General features: G+C 23.4%; 1 protein-coding gene across 4 annotated transcripts in view; it reads left to right on the plus strand.

The window, feature by feature from the left end:
• Positions 1–18371, plus strand: part of LOC127285041 (venom metalloproteinase 3-like) — an 83771-nt gene that overhangs the window by 41557 nt on the left and 23843 nt on the right. For 3 of the 4 annotated variants that reach the window (XM_051310825.1, XM_051310824.1, XM_051310827.1), the window contains exons 3-6: positions 5939–5999; positions 10382–10593; positions 12056–12145; positions 17586–17787. In XM_051310825.1, the coding sequence (XP_051166782.1) occupies positions 5939–5999; positions 10382–10593; positions 12056–12145; positions 17586–17787 (565 nt within the window). Of the gene's footprint in view, positions 1–5938; positions 6010–10381; positions 10594–12055; positions 12146–17585; positions 17788–18371 lie in introns of those variants that run through there. The other variant, XM_051310826.1, reaches the window with a different exon arrangement.

The raw sequence follows: 18371 nt of genomic DNA on the forward strand, positions 1-18371 counted from the left end.
ACCTATAAATTGTTGGATAATAATATTCATTCAATTTAATTATTGCACTAAAAGTATATTATAAAACTGCATAATGCAACAATGTTGCAGAATTCACATTAGCAATAAACTTTAAAGTATATATACAGAACAGTGTAAGGGCTTTTTAAAATCTAAAAAAAAAAAAAAATTTCAAGTGCAGTGATTTGAACAAAATACAATGATTAGAATATAAAGAAATTTATAGCATAATTGTCTTTCGACAGGACTTTATATTTTATGATTTTGGGTGTGAAATGCGGTCAACTGAGGCCCGTACAATGTTTAAAGCGAAGAATCTGGTTTATTGCGGTCTTGGTGTGTATATGCGGTGCGACAAGAGTGAATTTGCCATGTAACTTGCAGAATTGTTAACATTGTCAGAGAGTAAATCGGATATACGGGCATCCCAGAGTGTCGAAACTTTCTCAGAGAACTGTTGGTCAATGCCTCTATAATGGCCGCGAATCGTGTAACTACACTTCCATACGATATATATATATATATATATACACATGTTATGTTGGCGAAATCAGTTGAAGCAATAGGCTCTTATTTACAAGTTAACTATTGTTTCTTGCAAGTGAAATTAAATATAAATGACAAAATGCGCTTCCCCTCCAAAAAAATAAACCGGGATCCGCATTACACACACGAATCTGTAACATCTGTGCCACATTCAAGATAATCATTATACTATTATAGTTAAAGAGGTTTATTTTGCTCAAGTTAGTTAAAGATACAACAAAGTGATATAAACTTTAAAACCTAAACAATACTGAATATATTATTTGTTTTGATGTACACGGAGAAAAATGGATACTTAAATATAGTATCCAAAATATACTTAAAAAATTTTTAATTAAATCTAACATCTATATACTCAAAAATAGTATCTTAGTAAAAAAATATATATTCAGATTTAGTATCTCTAGATATTTAAATGTAACATAAGCGTTTGCGCAAAAGTCACGCCGCACTGCTATATTCAATTCGAAAAACTAACCTAAAATCTCTGTGTTTCACACGTGTAGAAAATCGTTGACAAGTGTATAATATATATATAAAAAAATTTTGAGATTCCAAAATATGTTTAAAAAATTTGTATTTCAAGTTTGTTTATAATTTTATTCCTTATTATGATCGAAAAACTGATTTATTCCATGAAATAATGAGAATAATTGATTGAAATTGATATAAATACCGAAACTTTTACATATAATAATCGTGAATTTCTTTCTTTCATTCTGTCCACACCTGAAGTTGGTTGTTCTTGCGTTTGTTTCGTTTATAGGTTTTGACTTTTGACAATTCTAATTGTGGTTAACGTATGTTTTTTTTGTTTACATTTTTCCACGTTCATCAAGATTAAGGTTATTCTTAATATTTTATATATAAAAGGTAAATAAAATTAAGATTCTTCTTTATAAAGTTAAAAATTTTTTAAATTTGACATTTTTAAGAATTACTTTTTAATAATTTATGTTATTTTAACAAATTTTGTGACATTTAAGCATAGTTTCAAATTCTTTATTTATTATTGTTTTTTAAAATAAACATTCTAAATTAATTTTGTACTATAAATTTAAAATTGCATATGAATTACTAGGAACAAATAATTTTCTATATAATATTTTAATATTTTCTACACTAACTAAATCATACGAAAATACAAATGAATATTAAAAGTTTTGAATATAATATTAAAAGGGTAAAAAAAATTTTTATTAATCTTAATTACTGACATATTTTTTATTATCACAGTGAATTATCATATTTTTAATCCTAATATTAAAAATTAATTATTGACAATTTAAAAAAAGTGTTAAATAAAATTTTGCATTATTATTTTTTACAATAATTTAATTATTAATGAAATATTATCTTTACAGTATTTTGTAATATAAAATGTTTAATATAGTTGAAATAAAACATAATTTTATTAAAATTATTTTTCAAAATTAGCAGTAATTAATGTTTTACATTAAAATTAAAAAAATAATTCATTATCATAATAAAAATGTATAAACATTCTTATTAATAACAATTTTTTTTCATAGTGTATATTTTAACATTTTTGAATATAAAATGATAAAATACTACATAAAATAATAATAATAATGTATGACTAAAAAATTTTGTTATTATAATGAAAAATTATTTTTACAGTATTTTTTAAAAATATAATTTCTATTTATGTTATTAAAGTGTTCGTAAAAAGGAAAAAACTACAAGGCGCTTGCGCGCGCTTTTGTTTAGGTGGTACGTTTTAGTATCTGGGATACTTAAATGTGAATATCTTGGATAGTAGCATTTAATATATAGAATTAAACATCCAAGGATACTAAATCTGAGTATCTATAGATAGTTGTCCCATATTTAAGTATCTAATATATTTACTCGTGAATATACAGATACTAAATTTAAGTATCCATTTTTCTCCGTGTAATTAGTCTGATAATAAGTGATATATTTATTTAGAAAACGCATTTATTCTGTAATATTAAGAGGTGTCGACAGCCGAATATTATATGGGGCATTCCACGTCAAATTTTCATTAAAAAATTTTTTTTTTTTTAATTTTTATGAAAAATAAGAAAATACTTATTTTTTATTTCTTTATTTGGTAAAACTTATAAAGGTTATAATTTTTTAAAATTTAACTTCGTGAATATTGTTTTTTAATATTTTTGAATAATTTAATATTAATAATAATAAAATAATTTTTTAATAAATCTTATATTTGTACCGAAATCGATACTTTTAATTTAAAAATAAATTATTGTAAACGAAAGCAGAGGTTTGTTTTTCCGTTTTCAAATTTTCAAAATGCCGTATTTTTCTTTTTCGAGATTATTAAACTTGAAAATGTAAAAATCACTTACCTGGCAAGCGGATAGGAAAAAAAATTTCAGCTTCCATTTGCAAAAATTTATTTTAAAATTAAAACTTATCGATTTCAGTGCAAATTTAGATTTAATTTCAATTCTTTTTAGATATTACCGTTGTAGTTACGTTAATTTTTATTTTATATTTAAAATATTGAAAAATCGAACAAATTTTATATATTATTATTGCTTTTTCATGGAGAAAGCATTGTAAGGGGCCGTCCATATACCACGTGGACAATTTTTTACAGATTTTTGACCCCCCCTGCCCCCCATTGTGGACACATAAATGCATTAAATCGTGGACATTTTCAAACTTTTTTAACCCCCCCCCCTCCCCCCCTAAAGTGTCCACGTGGTATACACGGTACCCTGGAACCAATCTCAACCCTCAACATTCTCTCTTTCAAAAATTCCTGTTGCAACTTGTTCGAGGTACCTCACTGAATATTTTTCAACAAAAAAAATAAAAATCCGTCAGGCGCTTTTTTTTAATTTCAATTTTTGTGATTTTAGCGCCAAATTAAAAAAAAACTGGTTTTTATAATTATTTAAAGTAAAATTCAACTTCACATGGTCAAATTTTGTTCAAGAAATTATACAAAATCATAATTCCGGTAGAAATTTTTTCTGTAGAATCGAAATCTGACATTGGCTTTCGAATTTAAAGCAGAGGAATCCCAAAAAAATCCGGAAAACTGTAAATATTCTAAAAGCAATCTCACTGTCGTTTTTTTCAAGTTTTCTGTGTCGAAATTTTTTTTCTGTATTAAACACAGAATTCCTTACGCCATCTACAAACAGCAGTGGTAAATTCCACAAAACTGCTGCGTTGGTTTTCGAAATATACAAATTGTTCTTTGTGAAAAAGCCAAGATTAATTGGCGCAGGCGCAAATTTCTTGGGAAAAAAACAGACTAGAAACGAATTAAAAATTGTTTATATATTTACATTTTTAATAACAGAAAGCAAATTTGAATCAGAAAATTTAAAATCAGTAGAAACGTCGTAAACATACCCTAGATTTTGTTAACTTTTAAATTCAAAATTTTAATCACTGCCAAAAAAATGTTCATTCTATAATATTTTGTTTTGTAAATTTGAAAATGTAACTGTTACTTATTGGAAAATTTCGATAAATTTTGAAATTGCTCTTATTTTTATAAAATTTAACAGACAATTTGGAAAAAACGACGCTACGGTGAGATTGTTTTTAGAATATTTACAGTTTTCCAGATTTTCTGGGATTCCTCTGCTTTTAATTCGAAAGCCAATGTCAGATTTCGATTCTACAGAAAAATTTCTACCGGAATTATGATTTTGTATAATTTCTGGAACAAAATTTGACCATGGGAAGTTGAATTTTACTTTAAATAATTATAAAAACCAGTTTTTTTTTAATTTGGCGCTAAAATCACAAAAATTGAAATTAAAAAAAAAGCGCCCGACGGATTTTGATTTTTCTTGTTGAAAAATATTCAGTGAGGTACCCCGAACAAGTTGCAACAGGGATTTTTGAAAGGGAGAATGTTAAGGGTTGAGATTGGTTCCAGGGTACCGTGTATATGAACGGCCCCTAATACCGAAATTTTTCGAACTTGATTTTTTGATGTATCTTTATATTTATTGACCTCAGGAATCCAAAAACTAATTTTTTTATGATTTGATCCTTACATCACCTTCTTTTTCATTTCCTGACTACGGAGAACGTTCCTTCTCAAGAACAATTACATAAAAAAGTTCAGCACCCAAAAATATTTCTTATCTTAAATCTGTCTTTTTAAAATTGTTTCTAATTTCTTTTAATCTCTATTTTGAAAAGTATTTAATTCTCAAGAATATACGACATTTATGAATGTAAATAAAATTAATTCACGTGAAAGTGACAGAAATTTTCACACACAATTTAAATGGAAAGTAATTTCTAAAAATAAGAGAAAAAAATGTATTTTTTTTTTTTGAAGTATATCAGGAATTTTTTTTTTCTTTTTGTAACAGGATTAAAATACAATACCATAAATGTGTGTGGGAAAAAAAAGAGAGAGAAAGATATATACTGTTTTAAATTATTTCTCGTCTCTAATCGTAATAACGTCAAAAAACGAGATGAAATACTTTCGAGACATTTCCGTTTGAAAGACACTAAAGTAGACATTATCTAGGAGCAACTTTCGCTGCTTGGGTGTGAAACATACGCGGATGGTTGCAGAACATGTCCTTGATATTATATATATATTATAAGATATAGAGATAAGAGATTTCAATTTTTGTAGTTATTTTTTTATTTTAATTTCTGCATGAAGGATTTCAGATAAAGTGATCAAAGTTGAAAAAAAAATTTTTTTTTCTCCAATCGTGCTTAAATTACCTCCATGAAGTTGGCGTCGACGCTCAGCGTCGAAATTTATTTTTCACGTGACCAAAAATATGAAATGATTTTTAAAAAGATTTTGGGACCACATAATATTATCTTGAAAAGTATTTCTCAAGGCATTATTTGGATTAAAAATCTTAAAAAGAAATAATTTCATACTTTTGGTTCGGTGAAAAACAATTTTCAGCGCTGACGCCAATTTCATGGAGGTCTTAAAAATTTGGATAATTTGTAGTTCTATTGGATGATAATTTTTTGTAAAAAAAATTTCCCATTTGAACAAATATTTTCTGCGGTAGGAGGAAGTAACAATTTTGGGGTACTGTTTATATAATATTTTTTAAATAATGAAATATAAAATTTTTTTCCATATCAGTTTCGATAGTATTTTTTGATACAATTTCGAGTGGTAAAATACATTTAAAAAAAAAAAAATTTATTGACCAAAAAAATGAAAATTAAAAATACTTTTTTCGAATGAAACGATTTTTTTTTTTAAACGAAAACTGAGGTTTTTTTCCTATAAAGACATTTAGATAGAAATTAATTTTTTTATAAATGCATTTTATATTTTATTAATTGATTTTATTTACATTTTTGAAAAAAATATCCATTTGGAAAATTCCATTTTTGACCAATAAAACAATTGATGTTTCAGATCCATCAACATATGACGAGGGAGGAGCTGATGTCGGTGTTCCAGACGGACCACGAATCCGGTAATGAAAAGTAAAAAGAACTGTTTATCACCACTGCAGACGTTCAGGCGCTGATTTTTTTTTTTTTTATTTCTTCTTTTTCACTTTTTCTTCTACACTCTTTATCTTTCTTTTAGTTTAACTACTTTTTCGAAGCTTATGTGTGCACATTTATTTTATACTTTTTGATTGCTTTAAAAAAAAAAGTAACGAATCAACAATTCAGTTTTTTTTTTTTATTGGACATTCCATGTAAGATTTTCATTCGAAAATTTTTTTCGAAATCTTTATGAAAAATAAGAAAATACTTATTTTTTTATTACTTTATTTGATAGAAATTATGATTTTTTTTAAATTTAACGTCTTCAAGATATCTTTTTTTGAAATTTTTTCGATTTTTTTCTTGAATATTTTAAAGATAAATAGTAAAAAATAACGTAACTACAACGGAAGTATTTAAAAAATTAAATCTAAAATGAAAATGTGACTTTTCTTAAATCAGATTTTTGAAATATTTTTTTTTTTAATGCAGTCTGATAAATAAGGAAATTTTTCCTGTTTATACGAAAGTGGTATTTTTTGCCTACTATTTACATTTTTAAAGCTACACCCTAAAAAAAGTAATTTTCAATCTAGAGGATTCCTCTAAAATAAATGCATATTTTCCTCTTAATTTTGGTATCAAAATTATTATTCTTCATTTAAGAGGATTTTCCTCTTAAATTAAATGTCGACATCCAAACCTCGTAAAATTGTTTTTAATGTCAAAGCCATCAATAAAATATTTATAATTTCAATCAAATAATAAAATCTTTGCAGAAAATACATTTTTAAATTAAAATTAAGTAAAATTATAATAGTTCATTTCAATATAATAATAAAAATTGTTTTTTAATATAACATTAACAATGTCATGTTTTTGGTTAATTATCAACATTTTATATTGATAATTAAAATACAAAAAATAAGTTTTCATTAATCAGTTGTAATGATCAACGAGATTTTCAGCGCAAAAATAATTTTAAAACATGATGATATGTTTAAAAGTTAACATTTTTTATAGGACAGAAAAAAATGTCATATATAAAATTATTTAACGTTTTAAAACTTTTTTAAAAAAGTAAATAAAAAGATTTAAAAAATTCGAAAGATTCAAAAATGGGGTTATAGTATTTCTATTTACCTGAGTAGTAAAATTTCACAAGAAATATCCAAATATCATTTAATTTGAATTTAACTATATTTTCTGTATTTTTAATAAAGCAAATCCATTTTTTTGTCCTTTTTGTTGACATTTTACCAGAAATATTAAAACTGAAAGGTTAAAAAACAACTTCACAACTATCATACCCAGGGAAAGGGATCAAACGATTACATTATTTTTTTCCGTTTCCTTTTTTTAAATCTTCTAAATTTAAAACGGAAAATCTTAATTAAAGAGGAAAATACAAAAGGAATCCTTTTGTCATTCTTCCATTAAAATGAAGAATAAAAATATTCTACATTTCAATTGAATAATCTTATTTTAAGAGGAAATATTTAGAGGATATTAGAAGAGGAATTTTCCTCTAAGTATAAGATTACTTTTTTTTGGGTGTAGATGCAAAGATTTACATTATGTATTTCTGAGAATAATTCGAAAACAAATGAACGATACGGGGAAAAAGTATTTATAAAATAAATAATTTACTTGAAAATCTATGAATAATCACAAAAAAACTGTAAATAGTATTTTAATTACAAAAACCCCACCTTCACAAAAAATGGCAAAAATATTCTTATATTTATCAGTGACTAGATTAAAAAAAATTTCAAAAAAATGTTCAAATTAAAAAAAATATATATTTAATTTTTCATAAAAATTTCGAAAAAAAATATTTCAGTCAAAAGAAAATTTTTTAATGAAAATCTTTCGCGAAATGACACGTATAAATTTTACGTTACCAAATAAATAAATAACTGTTAATTAATCATAATTTCATAAATAGATCTAAAACGATATCACAATTTGTTCCGTTAAATTAAAATAAAGTTGCTTTTAGCCATTTTTGTTTTTGTCATAATATTTATTTTCATCTATATTAAAATAAAGTTCTTATGGAGAAAGAAAAAGGCATTAGATTATGGGTCATTGACTGAATGATTCAAAGAATAATAATGTATATTGGTACCCACCTATTTGGCAAAAAGATATCGTAAAATAATTGTCTATTTTTCTTATCCGAAAAAAAAACTTTTAAATCCTTAAATTTATTGCCGTGAAATATTTCTATGAATATTTAAATTTTCTTAAACGACAAATTGTCGCGAATGGATATGTGTTGTTTTCTACGTGACCTCATCTTTTCTTCTTCTTCTTCTTCTTTTTTTTCATTCTTCAAAACTAACCAGATTTGTTGAAAAATTATCACTCACATGTCTGTGTCTGGCTTTGGGTTAAGCACGTGCATTGATTATTTTGGTTATTTCTTTTTATTATTATTTGGTTTTTTTTTAAATGATATTATGATAATATATAGATAATGAAATAGTAATATAATTCCCCGGAAAGTGCCCCCTGGAGATTCTATCAGAATTCCGCCGGAATTCCATCGAAGTTCCAAAGAATTTCCGATGGGATTTCGACGGAATTCCAATGGAATTAGGACTTTAAAAATTTTGAAAAAAATTAATCGGAATTCCGTCGGAATCACCATCGGAAATTCTTTGGAACTCCGATGGAATTCCGACGGAATTACGTTGGAAGTTCCGGCGGAATTCTGATAGAACCTCCAGGGGTCACTTTCCGGGGAATCTTTCCAAGTGGGAAAACTAAAAATGGGGCGCATGAATTTTTCCAATAAAAATAATTAGTTAAAATTTTCATTTTAAATAATTTTATTAGATATTATTTTTTAGACGAATTATCATTTTTCGAATTAACATATTTGACAGAATTTTTTTTGAAGGAATTTTTCCTTAACAGATTTTTTAGGTACTAAATTTTTGTTTGACAGAATTTCTCTTTACAAACTTTTTATTTAAAAAGAAACCGAATTCTCATTCAACAGAATTTTAAGATATTCGAATTTTTAAATTATGTACCAAAATTTTTACTTTATTTTCTTACCTTACCTTACCTACATTTTTCCGAATTTTTATTTTGCACAAATTGTTATTTTCCAGAAGTTGTAAAACGCCGAATTTTCATTTGTCCGAAATTGCAAATGACCGAATAAACAATCGAAAAAAAAGATTTTGGCGCGAATTTTAAAATTAACCAATTACAATTTTCTTGATTTCTTATTGATGAATTTTAAAAATCGCGCCAAAATCTTTCTTTCGATTTTTTTTTCGGTCATCTGCAAATTCGAACAAATGAAGATTCGGTGAATTGGAAATTCTGGAATTTAGAAAATTCGAATCGCTTAAAATTCTGTTAAATGAGAATTTTGCTAAATTAATATTATTTGGTTAAATTAGAATTTTTTAAAATTAAAAATTGGTAATAAGAAATTAAAAAAAAATAAATCTGCCAACAAAAATTTGGTACCTAAAACTCTGTTAATGTAAAATTCGTATAAAAAGAAATTCTGTCAAATATTAATTCAAACAACGATAATTTAAAAAATAATTATATCTAATAAAATTCTTTAAAATGAAAATTTTAACTAACGATTTCTATTGGCAATTCATGAATCCGATTATAATTCTCAAATTGTAATAATAGTAATTTTTTTATAGAAAATAAAACATCTGTATTATATTATTTATTGTTATTATATATAATATGTACATAATTCATTTCTTACATCATCAAATGTAATCCTTTTTTTCTAATTTCATGTTAATCTATTTCACTCATTTACATCAAAGCTTTGCTGGATTTTGGGTTTAAATTATTTTTCATTTCTGACACTTTAAAAATATTTGAGTATAAACAGAATATGCTTTTCTTTACTTAAATATATATATAGGATGGAATTTTAAATTATTCATTTTTAGGATAAAATAATCACACAAAGAGTTTGTCGAACTAAAGTGTCCAATATTTAAATGAAGTATTTGCTTGAAATAAAAAAATTTCTGTTTTAAATTAAACAAATTTTTTTTGTTTTTCAGAATAAAAACAAGAATTTGTTTTTTAATAATAATTTTTTTAACTCAATTTCTTTTTTATAAATTAAATTTTTTTCATCGTAATATTAAAAATGATTGCAAAAAGACATTTTGAAATTTATTTATATATTAATAATTATTTTAATAAGAATTTATGTTTAATAATAATGATAAAAATTTACATCAATGAATTGCATTTGTGAAAAATGCGTTTGTCCATGAAATCATCCAATTTGCATATGATAATAATTTGTTTGCGAATTGAAAAGTTAAAGTTAAATTTCATTGAACAACATTAATTTCAGTACCAATATACCAAGTGGTGCCAGTATTACATTCGGTGCACAAGAGAAATCCAGATGCAAAACAGGAAGTGCATCTCAAGGCGTTCGGAAGAGATTTCCATTTGTCCCTGGAGCCAACAGAAAGACTGTGGTCGGGAGAACACTTGCCAATGTTGACAGTCACTAGAAATGATTCGCAACCAAATGGATTGGATTACGAGATAGTTCCAGAAGTGAGTATATTCAGTGAGAAAAGAAAAAAAAATTGAATATAAAAATTAAATCTTAAAGAAAACAGTACGATTAACTCAATTGAAAGTAGAGATAGAAATTTTTTTTACAAAGCCTCTTTTAAAATTTATGAAATTCTACTTGTCATGAATTAAAATAAAAATTTTAATGATCTATAAATTAAAAATTTTTAGAACTAAATTTTTTTTTTTTTTATTTTTTCAGGTACTAAAATTAAGATTCAAAATTGGAAAATTTATTGTAAATTTTGCATCATCTGAGAAGTTATAACAAAAAAATTCCATAATTTTTCTAATTTTATACCATGACTTTGGATAAATTGGAAAAATCTATAAAAAAAATTGTTGCAAAACTATAATTTTTTTTACCAGTTTTTTAAAAAAAATTGTAAATTTGAAGCAAAAATTTAAAACAGCCTCAAATTATTACAGAAAACTGGAACAAAAATTAAATTCTGTAATAATTGAAGGTCATTTTAATTTTTGTTCTTGTTTTCTGTAATATTTTGAGGCGGTTTTAATTTTTGCTCCTGGGATGTAATTATGTAATTTTATTTTCACTTCTACTTCAATTTTCACTTTCGAATTTCACTTTAATTTTTACTATCATTTTTATTATCATTTTTCACTTTCAATTTCACTTTCATTTTAACTTTTAATTTGTGACTAAAAAATGAAAGTAAAAATGAAAGTGAAATTCAAAGTCAAAGTCGAAGTGGAAGTCAAAGTAAAATTACATAATTGTATCCGAAGGAGCAATAATTAAAATGGCGCCAAATTATTAAAGAAAAGAATTTTAATTTTTGCTCCTGGTAATTTTATTTTGCCTTCTACTTCAGCTTTGACTTTAACATTGAATTTTACTTTCATTTTTACTTTCATTTTTACTTTCGTTTTTTATTTTCATTTTCACTTTCATTTTTTAATGAATAATTGAAAGTGAAAATGAAATTGAAAAATCAAATTCAAAGTCAAAATGAAATTACATTTAAAGTTTTGCTCAAGTTCAATATAAATTTGAATAAAAAACAACGCAATTTTAATTTTGCTCGAACTTTTAAGTAAATTTGGAACAAAAATTAAAATATCATTCTTACTCCAAATTTACGTGAAATTGGAGCAAAATTGAAATATCATTGGTTCATTTGATCTGAAATTATGTAGAAAAAATTAAAATGAAATAGAATTAATTAAAGAAAATTGAAGGAAAAATAAAAATGGTATCGCTTTACTAATAATTTTAATAATTTATTTTCTTAAATAAAATAAACTAAGTTTACAATGATCAAGTAGTACAAATTTTTAATTTTTAAAACAATTTTGTTTTTCTTTGAATAAGAAGAAGAAAATTTTGATATATAAATTATAGAAATGAGGTTAATTTCGTAAATGTGTAATATGGGTGTGAAATAATTATACATGTTTATTATTGTTTTTTTTTTAGGCGGGAACAGATATTGGTGACGCCTACCAGGATGAAGAGAATATGGCATCAATTGTGCTGCACCGGAACGAGGATGAGAAAGTGCTCGTTGTAAGAAACCATTCTTTCTTAATATTTCTTTCGAAATTGTGTATGTGTATGTGTGTCTATTATTACAAACAATCTTTCATCAACTTAGCCCAGTCCTCATGATGTTATAATTATAGCAATACCGGTTGCAATTCATCGTGCACGTGCACTCACCTCAAAGACAATTGACAATTAGGGGCGTTGACATTGCTCTTCCTCTGCTCGAAATAGAGATTCAAATTATATTTCTTATGAATGTACTTTATATATATCTCTTGCATATTTTCTATAAGATAGATAATTTTTTTTTTTTATCGAAAATTTAAAAAAAATTTCCTGTTAAGTTTCAGTAGCTTTGCATTTATTTTGAATGTTTTGTGTCATCTTGTTTTTATTATATAATAATAAAATTCTTGGTCAAATTTTGACAATTCTTTTTTTCATTTTTCCCAAAGTTGTATAATTGTGTTTCCAAATTTCGGAATAAGTTTCTTTAAAATTCCAAATTTGAAAATTCAATTCACGAAGCTGAAGTACACAACGTTTACCAACGAAATTTTTTTTAAAGTTGTATATTGATTCAAAAATTGTACAAAAAATTTATGATGAGAAAAAAGATGCACCAGGAAATTTCGTACAAGATAGTAATTTGAAAAAAATTTATTTTTAAAAATTAATTTTTAAGGTACCAGGGGCCAACGAATACCTATATTAAATATTAATTATAAAAACACAGGCCTCGAATCAACTTAAAGACACAAAAAGTCGTTTTAGTGGATTTATATTCCAAAAAAAAAGTGGATTTGTTTTTTATTTTAACAAAAATATTTTACAGATTTTTAAATAAAAAAATTTTTTTTTAATAATAATCCTTTTCGAAGGGTTAAAGTTGAAATTTTTAGAAATAATTAAATTTCAAAAGATATTGTTAATTTTCAAACAATTATTAAATTTTACAGAACTAAAAATAATTTATTAAACAATTTTTGGAAAACATTTTTTGAATTTAATTGAATTTTCAAAAATTTTAAATTAAGATTTTTGCAATTAAATGAAACTTTAAGTGTTTTGTAATTAAAATACAATATTTTGAAAATCATTTATAATTGAAAAATGGTTTTAGATAGTTGAAATTTCAAAGAATATTATTAAAATAGTTAAAAATAATTGAATTTCCTTAGAGTTTTAATTGAAATTATTAAATTTCAAAAAAACAATTTTCGATGGAAAATTTTAGAAATAATTAAATTTTAGATGCTTTTAAATTCAAATTATTAAAAATTCAATTAATTTTGAATTCAAATTTTTGAGAATAATTAAATTTTATTTGATTTTCAATTTGGAAAATAATTGAATTTCAGTTCATTTTGAATTGAAAATTTTGAGAAATAATTGAATTTAAATTGAAATTTTGGATAATAATTTAATTTAGGTTTATTAAATTCCCGTAAATAAATAAATAAATTATTGATTGAAAATTTGGATAATTAATTTCGAATAGAAATTTTAGAAAATAATTGAATTTTATTTCATTTTAAATTGAAAACTTGGTAAATAATTAAATTTTAAATTGAAAATTTTGGATAATTATTGGATTTTTAATTGATTTTGAATTAAAATTTCGGGTAATAATTGAATTTTAGTTTATATTGAATTGAAATTTTTAAAAAATAATTCAATTTTATTGTGATATTTTTTTTTAATTATAAATAATTGTTAAATTTCATAAAAATTTTAATTGAAAAATAATTTTGATATAATTGAATTTGTGATGTATTTCATTAAAATTATTAAAAATAATTAATTTAGTGAAGAATCATTTTAGTTTAAAATTTGTTAAATAATTGAATTGAAGAAGATCTGAAGAAGATCTACATTTTATACTAAAAAAATGTATTTTATTTACATTTTTTTTCAAATGTAAAAAAAAATGTCGCATTTTATTAAAATAAGTCGATAAAAGTCGTATTTTTGAAAAAAGTCGGAAAAAGTCGTATAATCCGAGGCCTGTAAACATATAATTTTCATTATTATCATTTAATATGTAATAATATTCTAATAAATTAAATTATTATTGATAATATTAATTTTTAATTTCTTTATAACAAACAATTAAATAATCAATTTGGCGCGCTTGCGCGCGTTTAATTTTGCTAGTTATTTAATAAATACTTTGTTTTCTGAGAGATGAAAAATTTTTAGATTTTAACTAATATTTTTACTTTTAAATCCGTGCAACAATAATAAATCTTTATGGATTTTTATTTGTGAATAGGGGGTTTAAATTTTTTTTTTGTACTTTTCAATGCCAAAAAAAGTTTTAAAAAAATGTTAACCCCATGTTTTTCAAAAATTAACCCTTATTTTTCATTTTTTACTACATTGCCCCTCTTAATTTTTTTTGTTCTTAACAAATTTGAGGTTTTTTTCCAATAAATTATGAAAATATGAAAAAGGGTTTATTTTGAAAAATTGGCGGACGTTTATGGAGTTTTGCATTTCCGTGGAAAAACGTCCTTAACATTTTGATTTTATCTTTTAACTCAGTCAAAAATCGCAATTTTTATCTAATTTCCATAAAAAAAAAAAAAAAATAGCTTGTTATACTCATTAAAATTCTCTCTGCAATCGTAATTTTTTCAAGGTTGATAAAAAAATGATTTAAATTAATAAAAACAATTTAATTTATTTGTAGGTTGAAGAAAATATTAAATTTTTTTTTTAAATTTCGATTACAAAAGCAGTAAAAAAAACTATCATTTATAAAAAAAAATTATATATAAAAATTTCGATTTTTGTCTGAGTTGAAAAAATATTTTTTTTTCAAAATAAATATTAATTTTTTAATTTTTGTTCCCATTAATCCTTTTAAAAAAATTTTTTTTTATTTTTATTGAAAAGTTTTTCTTATTTTTCGGTCCAATTTTTTTAAGGGGGAAAAAAGAGTTTAAAAATAAAAAAAATTGTGTTAATTCTTTTTTTAAAAAAACGGTTTTTTGCATTGAAAACTACATGAAAAATATTTTAAAAACAAATAAAAATTTTAAATATTAACGAATTAAAATCCACAAAATAATAATGGGTAAATATAATAATCAATTAACTGAAGTAAAGTATAGCCAATTTTAGATTTGATTTTAATGTAAATAAATCAATTTTATAAAAATTCCACACAATTTTTGTTTGTAAACGTAGAAATTAGTTTTTCACGTTAAATTTATTATTTGCAACTGATTTCTTAAAAAAAAAAAATATGGAGAACATGAAATTGTGCATGTATAATTATTTTTAGTATAAAATCAATTTTCGAGAAAGTAATTCTTTGAAATAAATCATAAGTTACGTAAAAAGTGCGTGTCATTTGGATGCGCAAAGGTTAAAAATAATTGAATTTTCCAGACTGTTGCATTTAATTAAAAGTTGTCTTTTTTTTTTTTTTTTTAAATAGCTTGAAGATTTCTTGTCGATGTTTTAGTGATTTGAACATTTAAGTTCAAAACCTTTTAGTTGAGACACGTAACGTTTTAGGTCACACTTATGTAATGAATCGCAAAAGCGTTGTTTTTAGTGACCCCGTGTTGTACTGACCTTTCGCTTTCTACTCTTTCTCTCTGTCTCATCTTCAATTTGACCGATGCGATGCATTGCATTTTGCGATGAAATTCGAAATAGCCAATCCCATGAATAAGTGCATCACACTTTATGGTGATCTAATCATTCTCATCGCAACATTTATGTCCAATAAACTTAATGCACCGCTCGCTAAAACGCTCGTTAAGTTTTATTTTTAATTCGTATTCAATTTTTCGTCTTCCGCATTATATTAAAATAATTTTTTTTTTAAAGAATTTTTTATTCAATTTATTTTTTAATTAAAAAATTTCAATAATTGTTCTTAATTCAAATTCTTCAAATTTTCAAAAAATTTTCCTTTTTAAAATATGATTTTTTCCATCAATTTGTTGTTTTTATGGAATTTTTAAAATTTATTAATTAATAAATAAAAAATAATTAAATAAATAAATTTTTACCAACAAAAAAAAATTCTCGATTTCTCTCACTAAATCTAGTTTTTCGTATCTTAATTTCTGAAATTATTATTTCTTCTGCTCTAGGGAATTTTTAATTTCTTCAAACTTTCATTTTTTTATTTTCTGAAATTCGATTTTTTCAACCATTTTTTTTTTGTTTTTTCAAAATTCATAAAATTTATTTATTTATTTACTTTTATAAACTTGCTCACAATTTTTCTCAATTTTTCCCGTAAATTCTTTTAGTTGGTGCATTTCTAAAATTCTTAATTTACCTTTTCTTCAACCTTTTTCATTTCTTTAAAATTTTCCATTTTTTACACTGAAAAAAAAATTTATTTAATAATTCAAATACTTGATTACTTGAGTATTATTAAATAAATATTTACTTGAACTAAATAATTTTTATTTGAATTAAATAAATTGTATTTGAACCAATAATTTTTGTATTTGAAACAAATATACCATTTAATCGACTTAAATAATAATTATTTGATACAAATAAATATTTATTTGATAATAGTTAAGTAATCGAGTATTTGAATTGAATAAATTTTTTTTTCAGTGTATTAATTTTCTACTATTCTTGTCTCATTTTTATTCTTTTTTTCAATTTTTCCTTTCAATTATCTTTTCTGAAATTCCATTTTTTCATTAATTTTCAAATATTTTTGATTTTCCTTTTATTCAATATTTTGTATTTCTTTGAATTTTTCCATTTTCTATTAATTTTCTAAAATTCCCAGTTTTTTCAATTTTTCCTTCAAATTTTCTTTCTTGGATTTCTTAAAATTTCTTATACTTCTTTCAATTTCTTCGTTTTATTTTATTTTATTAAATTTTCCATTTCCTTTCATTGTTCTAAAATTCTCGCTTTTTTTTCTTTTTTGATTTTTTTCCTAAAATTTTTCTATTTTTATTTTGAAAATTTCTGAAATTTATTTACTTTAACGGGACTAAATTCTCAATTTTTTCTCTTAAATTCTCGTTTTTTTTTATAAATTATAAATTTTTCTTTTAATTTTTTTTACTAATTGCTGAAACAAAAAGTGAGACAAAATTTTGCTAAGAAGGAGTTATTTTTAACTAATTCAAATTTAGAGATGAGTCATTTTATTATCATAAAGGGAACAAGAAAAAAAATCAGGATTTTGTTCAACTGCGAAAATAATAGAGACAATGCGTAATAAAATTCACAACTAGATTTTATAATAATTCATATAAAATAAAATGTACATAGCATTTATATAAATTTCTTGGAAGTAAGGTTGATAATTTGAAATGAAGGAAGGAAACAATTTTATATAAAATGAGATACTAAATATTCATAGGAAATATCAAGTCGTAAAAACAAGTTCGCATATAGTTTTTTTTTCTTTTTTTTTTTTTTATTTCTTTAAATGACCGCCTTTGATTTTTCTTTTATCTAGCATGGGAATATTGGATCGGAATATGTGATTCGTCCACTTCCACAGCGTGTGATAAATGAAGTCGTGAGTCAAATTAAAAATCTTCACGAGCCACATCTGTTGCCCAATGTCACGAGGGTGAAAAGGAACCTGAAAAATACACATCACCATGTTGTATTCAAAATTTCAGAACGTCCTTTAAACGACGAGTTTAGTGACTTTGGTAAGTTATAAATTCCAAGAAAAATGTCTATAAATCACTTCAAATAAAATGTCTTAAATTTTCTTATATTATTGATTTTATAATTAATATTTTTTTTTTTTTATTAGAATAGAATAGAAAATAAAAATGATGTTCTTTAATGAATAATTTTAAGCCCTTTTTCTGATTTAAGTTTTATTTTAAAAAAAATATTTTGAGGTCTTTGACCTTTTACTACTTTAAATATAATGAGGTGCTTTGATATTCAATTTTATTCCGGTTATCTTATGTGTGAAATCATTTTTTTTTCTGAGTAAGAAGCGGTAATGAAATATTAATGATATTTTGAATTGGTAATCTGGAAGAATCATTTTTTTCAAAGAGAGCGATTTTTTTTTTTTTGCGTATCATATTTGAAAAGGAAAATGATTCAATACTCTTTATTTTACCTTTATTATTTATTTTGAATTTAACCACTGATAAATTATTTAATAAGAAATGTAATACAAAATGAAAAATTATTATTTATTATAATTTTATATTGAAATTTTATTGTTTTTGAAAAAAGGATAAAATTAAAAAAAATTTTCTGTTTTTTTTTATAG

This window comes from Leptopilina boulardi, unplaced genomic scaffold (assembly GCF_019393585.1).
Source record: "Leptopilina boulardi isolate dan_hultmark-lab unplaced genomic scaffold, ZJU_Lbou_2.1 LbouV2_328, whole genome shotgun sequence".
NCBI lineage: Eukaryota > Metazoa > Arthropoda > Insecta > Hymenoptera > Figitidae > Leptopilina > Leptopilina boulardi.